General features: G+C 39.9%; 1 protein-coding gene across 7 annotated transcripts in view; it reads left to right on the plus strand.

Moving 5' to 3' along the window:
• Positions 1–8,255, plus strand: part of ahnak (AHNAK nucleoprotein) — a 32,908-nt gene that overhangs the window by 10,002 nt on the left and 14,651 nt on the right. For 2 of the 7 annotated variants that reach the window (XM_026357327.2, XM_026357330.2), the window contains exons 3-7: positions 1,192–1,249; positions 1,399–1,555; positions 1,701–1,924; positions 2,060–6,821; positions 7,389–8,119. In XM_026357327.2, the coding sequence (XP_026213112.1) occupies positions 1,399–1,555; positions 1,701–1,924; positions 2,060–6,821; positions 7,389–8,119 (5,874 nt within the window). In that variant the 5' untranslated portion in view covers positions 1,192–1,249. Of the gene's footprint in view, positions 1–1,191; positions 1,250–1,398; positions 1,556–1,700; positions 1,925–2,059; positions 6,984–7,388; positions 8,224–8,255 lie in introns of all 7 variants that reach the window. The other 5 variants (XM_026357329.2, XM_026357332.2, XM_026357331.2 and 2 more) reach the window with 5 other exon arrangements.

Raw genomic sequence — 8,255 nt, forward strand, 5'->3', positions numbered from 1 at the left:
TGACTCATATCCTGCGTCTTTGTGCCATATGATAGATAGACTTTTTAGATTTATATTGATTGAGTTCAAGCAAATAGACAGCGGAAACCTACTGAATAGCAGCTTGGTTTGATGTAAGCTGCAGCAGCAGGGTGTCTCATGAATAACTGTGCAATATGCTGTCTGTCTCATTGGTCAAATTCTGCTGTGGTGTTCACAAGTCAAATACCAAGCAATGAATGCCAGAAAAGACCTTGCACCTATAATGTAATTACAACATTATTTGTAATGTTATAGTTTTACAGTATTTAGATTCTCGTAAGCATAGCCTTTGGACGAAAATCACGCTATGTGGCTTTAGTTCAGATTTTAGAAGGGGTGGTTTGCTACTGTTAAGGATTGGCTGTGTATAGAAAAATAAAAAATGAACAGAAAGATGGACCAAATTAATCCAAGATGAAAACATGCAAACCACTGTTGAATAATTAGGGACACTTTCTGTAATTAAAGACAGTGAAGGGAGTTTGGTATTAATTAAACAATGGGTTGTGCTCCAAAGAGTGGCTAGGACCAGTCAGCAAGTTTGAAGAGGCAGGCCTGAGATTGATGTAGAAAATTGTTTTTAACATGGGGTTGAATATAAATGTGATTACAACAATGAGCAGAAGACACAGTTGTAGAAAACCTTCACTAAAAGAGGGCATACACTAACAGATTATTGTACAAAATGTCATTTCTGCATGTCTGGATATGTTTACATAAAGCAAGGCAGCTTTAACATCATTATTCTCTCTATTGACATTGGAGCTGGGGTGTAGGCACAGGATTAGGTTTCTTTCCGTAGGGCAGGGTGTGGTCTGACTCCAAACAAATGTCCAAAACACAGAGAGCTTAAGAGTAGGAGGTGATGGTGTTATTTTTTTGTTTGTTTTTTTTTTCTTCCAAAAGTTATGGATTCTGCTGCCTGACATGGTTATATCACCATCTAGTGTTCACTATTGGGTCATACAAGCCAGACCTACTTACTAATGTATGGATGGCAAATCCTAAATTTATACAAAAGTAGGATTTTGTTAATAAAAAATAATTAATTTGATTAATAACATTGAATTAATAATAAAGAACACATACATGAAATAGAATGAATGAAATACTATGAACACGTGTTGTTATGATTTTGTCTTGATAATTATCACTGTTTTCTTTCTATAGGAAAACCAACTTAGAGTCCCAACGCACCAGGGCTTACAAAGAGGAAAGCAAACACAAGGTATTCTATGAAGTTAAAGCCCCAATCCATATAATTCCTTGTATTTATTTATTTTATACATTTCTCATACCTTGATACAAATTCAGAGGACATACTAACAATCCTGTGTTTTTCTCTCTAATCAATTATTTGATATGCTATGTTAACAGATGGCTGAAGAGGAAGAAACCAGGGAGGTGCTCTTTCCAGATTGGGAAGGCCCAGACAAAACTGGCTTGACTATTGAACAGACAACAGGAGGGGAGATTTTTGTTAAGGAGGTGAAAGGAGAGTCACCTGCAGCACGGTCTGGAAAAGTATATGAAGGTAGCAAATTCCTTTTTGTTTTTTGTTATTGCCGTATTTCAACAATTATAAAGTATGATAAAGTAAGATATGTTTCAACTATGAGCTGAATAGTTTTTACAATGTTAATACACAATTTTTTCTCCTGTGTCCACTTAATTGACAGGTGACCAGATTGTGGGCGCTACTATCTACTTTGATAACATGAGCTCAGAAGAGACAGCTGAGCTACTGAAGACATTGAACCGTCACAAAGTTGGACTGAAACTACAAAACAGAGATAAATCCCCTTACTGCTCTCCCTTGAGCACACCATGTCGTTCACCAATGGGCACATTGACATGGGAAGGGAAGACCCGGTTTGGAGGTTCAAGTCCAGACATCATCCTTGTAAGTTTTATTTTTTAATATGTTCACTGAATTGTTTGTAGGAAAGCTACAGAGTAGAATACATGGGATAGTACATACATACATACATACATAATAATAAAGGTTGTATGTCTTTCTGTCTTTTCATATCAACAGAGTGGGGATGATGATGACTACAAAAGAATATACACAAAAAAGATCAAACCAAGGCTGAAGTCTGAAGACCTTGCAGAGGGAGTTGATGTTCGCACAGAACGCCACAGCAGCACAAGCAGTGATGGCAGCACAATCACTACCATCACCCGTCGCATCACTACCTACACTGTGGACATGCCAACTGGCATAAGTGAGCAACTTGAACTTTCAAGCCCAGAGTTCAAGGGAATAAGGCACGAATCTGCAGATGGCTCTCCTCATATCAGAATTACGCATGGCAGCCCTTCAGGTAAAGAGGGAGCAGAGGAGGGAGTTTTTGAGTCAAGCAATATCTCTTACACTGGACCACATATTAGCTCCACAGAGACACGCTGGGGCAGTGGGGGACATAAGACCACAACAATTACAAGAGACATAGAAATAGAAAGGGGTACAGGCCTCAGATTTAAGGGGCCTAACTTTGGGGTAACAGCTGGTAAAGAACAGGGAGGTTTTGAGATTTTAGGAGGGAGTAGAGAACAAGGAGACGGAAGCATTCAGATTTCAGAAAAAAACATGTCATTAAAAGAAGGCACAAACATTGGTGGTAGGCATGTTACAATAGGACTGGTGGGAGATGCAGAGGAAGCTGCTGACACCAGCTTAGGCGAAAGAACAAAGATGAAAGTATCTGAAATTACCATCAGTCACCCACAGGCAAAGGGATCAAGCAATACTGACAATATCAGACTTGGTGGTTCCATTAATAGTGATAGTCAACAGAAGAGTGGCAAAGTAAAAGGATCAGAAGTAACATTAGGCAGTGTAACCTCAGGATATTCCTCAGGGCCAGTAAACATTTCAGTGACAGGTGTAGATGTCAACCTAACAAGTTCAAAGTTAAAAGAAGAGGCTGGAGTAAACCTGCCAAGCACAAAGACAGATATAAAAACTCCTGGAATGGTTATTGAAGTTCCAGGCTATGTAACTGAAGGCAATGTGAGCGACATAAAAATGTCATCAATGAGGATACCTGGATTTGAAATGAAAGGAATGAAGAAAGAGGGAACTAGCATTGAAGGTAAACTCAGTGGGGATGCAGATGCAGATCCTAAAATTGATGTTAGTCTTTCAAAAGCTGATATTAATATGGACATCAATAGGAAAGAGATTGACATGGACAAAACTGGTGGTCATATCCAAGGTTCAGATTTCAAAGTGCCATCAATTTCGGGAGTTGACGTGTGTGCTAAAGGTCCAAAACACAAAGGCAATGTGGTTGTATCAACTCCAAAGCTAGAAGGAGGCATAACAGCAACTGAAGTCCACATAAAAGGCCCAGAGATTGATACTGAAGGACCAAAGGGTAGATTTAACATTCCTAAAGTCAAAATGTCATCATTTGGTATCAAAGGTCCAGAAGTTGAGATTCAAGATATTGGTGTCAAACTTCCCAAAGCTAACACTGATGTTAATGTTAAAGCTCCACAGAGTGACATTAAAGGCCCAGATGCAACTATCAGAGTATCAAAGCTTGAAGGAGAAGTAAAGGTTCCCGAGTTGGATACTGAGGTACCACAAGTTTCCATCAAAAGTTCAGAAATTAATATTGAAGGGCCAAAGGGTGGATTTGACATGCCTCAAGTCAAAATGCCCTCATTTGGTATAGGTGAAAAAGTGAAAGGCTTGGGTGACAAAGCAAAACTTCCTCAAGTTGATCATGATGTAAACGCACCAGATGTTGACCTTAAAGCTCCAAAAATTGACATTAAAGGCTTTGATGCAAAAATTGAAGGTCCCAAGGGTGATTTTGAAGGAAAAGATGTTGAAACAGAAGGCTACAAAGGAGAATTCAAAATGCCTAAAATTAAAATGCTGTCATTTGGTACGAAAGGTCCAAATGTTGAAGGGCCAGAAGTTGATGTTGGCTTACCAAAAGCTGATATTGATATCAAAACCCCTGAATTGGACATAAAGGGAGGAGATATTGACATAGACAGTTCAAATGGGAAGACAAGGGGGCCTAAATTAAACTTGCCATCAATTACAGGACCAAAAATACCCATGCCAGATGTGGATTTCAGCGTGAAAGGTCCAAAATTCAGAGGTGATGTGAATGTTTCAGCTCCAAAAATAGAAGGAGAAATAAAAACACCTGGGGTGGACATGAAAGGTGCAGAGATTGACATTAAAAGTCCAAAGGGAGTATTTGAAATGCCCAAGGGAGAAATGCCTAAATTTAGTGGTAAGACAGGTGTTGATATAAAGCCTCCCAAAGCCAACATTGATGTGACAGCACCTGATGTTGACATCCATGCACCGGCACTCGACATTGAAGGACCGAATGCAAAGTTCAAAGGACCAAAATTCAACATGCCAAAACTTTCAGGACCAGAATTATCCATGCCAGATGTAGATATCAATGTGAAAGGTCCAAATCTTAAAGGTGATGTGAATGTTTCAGCTCCAAAGATAAAGGGGGACATAAAAACACCTGAAGTGGACATCAAGGTTCCAGATGTTGACATTAATGCTCCAGGTATTGACGTGGAATGCCCTGATGCAAAAATGAAAGGACCTTCATTTAAAATGCCACACATCAAAGGACCAAAATTACCAGATTTTGACATAAATTTAAAAGGTCCTAAAATAAAGGGAGAAACAGATGTTTCACTTCCAAAGGTTGAAGGAGATATTGCAGGTCCTGACATGGATATTGAAGGACCAGATGTTAGCATTGAAGGCTCCAAAGGTGGACTTAAATTGCCCAAATTCAAAATGCCTAAATTTGGCGGTAAGATTCCAAAAGTAGAAGGCCCAGATGTTGATATAAACCTTCCCAAAGCCGACATTGACGTGACAGCACCTGATGTTGACATCCATGGACCGGATCTTGATGTTGAAGGACCAAATGCTAAGTTCAAAGGACCTAAATTCAACATGCCAAAACTTTCAGGACCAGAATTATCTATGCCCGATGTAGATATCAATCTGAAAGGTCCAAATCTTAAAGGTGATGTGAATGTTTCAGCTCCAAAGATAGAAGGAGACATAAAAACACCTGAAGTTAACATCAAAGGTCCAGAGGTGGATGTTAAAGGTCCAAAGGGTGGATTTGACATGCCTAAAATAAGAATGACATCCCTCGGATTCAAAGGTCCACAACTGGAGGGCCCAGATGTTGATGCAAAACTTCCTAAAGTTGACATTGATGTCAAAGGACCAAATGTTGACATCAAAAAGCCAGAAGTTGATGTTGAAGTCCCTGATGTAAATCTCAAGGGACCCAAATTTTCATTGCCATCAGTAACAGCACCCAAACTGCCAGATTGGGATGTTAGTCTAAAAGGGCCCAAAATAAAAGGAGATGTCGATGCTTCAGTTCCAAAGATTGAGGGCGACATAAAAGCTCCCAAGGTTGACATTGAAGTACCAGATGTTGACATTGAGGGACACAAAGGAGGATTCAAAATGCCTAAAATAAAAATGCCTAAATTTGGCGGTAAGACTCCAAAAGTAGAAGGCCCAGATGTTGATGTAAACCTTCCAAAAGCCGACATTAATGTGACAGCACCTGATGTTGACATCCATGCACCGGATCTCGATATTGAAGGACCAAATGCAAAGTTAAAAGGACCAAAATTCAACATGCCAAAACTTTCAGGACCGGAATTATCCATGCCAGACGTGGATTTCAATCTGAAAGGTCCAAATCTTAAAGGTGATGTGAATGTTTCAACTCCAAAAATAGAGGGAGACATAAAAACACCTGAAGTTAACATCAAAGGTCCCGAGGTTGATGTTAAAGGTCCAAAGGGTGGATTTGAGATGCCTAAAATAAGAATGCCATCCCTTGGTTTCAAAGGTCCACAACTGGAGGGCCCAGATGTTGATGCAAAACTTCCTAAAGTTGACATTGATGTCAAAGGACCAAATGTTGACATCAAAAAGCCAGAAGTTGATGTTGAAGTCCCTGATGTAAATCTCAAAGGACCCACATTTTCATTGCCATCGATATCAACACCCAAACTGCCAGACTGGGACATTAGTCTGAAAGGGCCCAAAATAAAAGGAGATGTTGATGCTTCAGTTCCAAAGATTGAGGGCGACATAAAAGCTCCCAAGGTTGACATTGAAGGACCAGATGTTGACATTGAGGGACATAAAGGAGGATTCAAAATGCCTAAAATAAAAATGCCTAAATTTGGCGGTAAGACTCCAAAAGTAGAAGGCCCAGATGTTGATATAAACCTTCCCAAAGCCGACATTGACGTTAAACCACCTGATGTTGACATCCATGGACCGGATCTTGATGTTGAAGGACCAAATGCTAAGTTCAAAGGACCTAAATTCAACATGCCAAAACTTTCAAGACCAGAATTATCTATGCCCGATGTAGATATCAATCTGAAAGGTCCAAACCTTAAAGGTGATGTGAATGTTTCAGCTCCAAAGATAGAAGGAGACATAAAAACACCCGAAGTTAACATCAAAGGTCCAGAGGTGGATGTTAAGGGTCCAAAGGGTGGATTTGACATGCCTAAAATAAGAATGCCATCCCTTGGTTTCAAAGGTCCACAACTGGAGGGCCCAGATGTTGATGCAAAACTTCCTAAAGTTGACATTGATGTCAAAGGACCAAATGTTGACATCAAAAAGCCAGAAGTTGATGTTGAAGTCCCTGATGTAAATCTCAAGGGACCCAAATTTTCATTGCCATCGATATCAACACCCAAACTGCCAGACTGGGATATTAGTCTGAAAGGGCCCAAAATAAAAGGAGATGTTGATGCTTCAGTTCCAAAGATTGAGGGCGACATAAAAGCTCCCAAGGTTGACATTGAAGGACCAGATGTTGACATTGAGGGACATAAAGGAGGATTCAAAATGCCTAAATTCAAAATGCCTAAATTTGGCGGTAAGACTCCAAAAGTAGAAGGCCCAGATGTTGATATAAACCTTCCCAAAGCCGACATTGACTTGACAGCACCTAATGTTGACATCCATGCACCGGATCTCAATATTGAAGGACCAAATGCAAAGTTCAAAGGACCTAAATTCAACATGCCAAAACTTTCAGGACCAGAATTATCCATGCCAGATGTAGATATCAATGTGAAAGGTCCAAATCTTAAAGGTGATGTGAATGTTTCAGCTCCAAAGATAAAGGGAGACATAAAAACACCTGAAGTGGACATTAAGGTTCCAGATGTTGACATTAATGCTCCAGATATTGACATTGAATGCCCTGATGCAAAAATGAAAGGTCCTACATTTAAAATGCCACACATCAAAGGACCAAAACTACCAGATTTTGACATAAATGTTAAAGGTCCCAAAATAAAAGGAGATGTTGATGCTTCAGTTCCAAAGATTGAGGGTGACATAAAAGCCCCCAAGGTTGACATTGAAGGACCAGATGTAGACATTGAGGGCCACAAAGGAGGATTCAAAATGCCTAAATTAAAAATGCCTAAATTTGGCGGTAAGATTCCAAAAGTAGAAGGCCCAGATGTTGATATAAACCTTCCCAAAGCCGACATTGACGTGACAGCACCTGATGTTGACATCCATGGACCGGATCTTGATGTTGAAGGACCAAATGCAAAATTCAAAGGACCTAAATTCAACATGCCAAAACTTTCAGGACCACATTTATCCATGCCAGATGTGGATTTCAATTTGAAAGGTCCCAATCTTAAAGGTGATGTGAATGTTTCAGCTCCAAAGAAAGAAGGAGACATAAAAACACCTGAAGTTAACATCAAAGGTCCAGAGGTGGATGTTAAAGGTCCAAAGGGTGGATTTGAGATGCCGAAAATAAGAATGCCATCCCTTGGTTTCAAAGGTCCACAACTGGAGGGCCCAGATGTTGATGCAAAACTTCCTAAAGTTGACATTGATGTCAAAGGACCAAATGTTGACATCAAAAAGCCAGAAGTTGATGTTGAAGTCTCTGATGTAAGTCTCAAGGGACCCAAATTTTCATTGCCATCAATATCAACACCCAAACTGCCAGATTGGGATGTTAGTCTGAAAGGGCCCAAAATAAAAGGAGATGTCGATGCTTCAGTTCCAAAGATTGAGGGTGACATAAAAGCTCCCAAGGTTGACATTGAAGGACCAGATGTTGACATTGAGGGACATAAAGGAGGATTCAAAATGCCTAAATTAACAATGCCATCATTTGGCATTAAGACTCCAAAAGTAGAAGGCC

The sequence above is a fragment of the Anabas testudineus genome, chromosome 10 (assembly GCF_900324465.2).
Source record: "Anabas testudineus chromosome 10, fAnaTes1.2, whole genome shotgun sequence".
Classification (NCBI taxonomy): domain Eukaryota; kingdom Metazoa; phylum Chordata; class Actinopteri; order Anabantiformes; family Anabantidae; genus Anabas; species Anabas testudineus.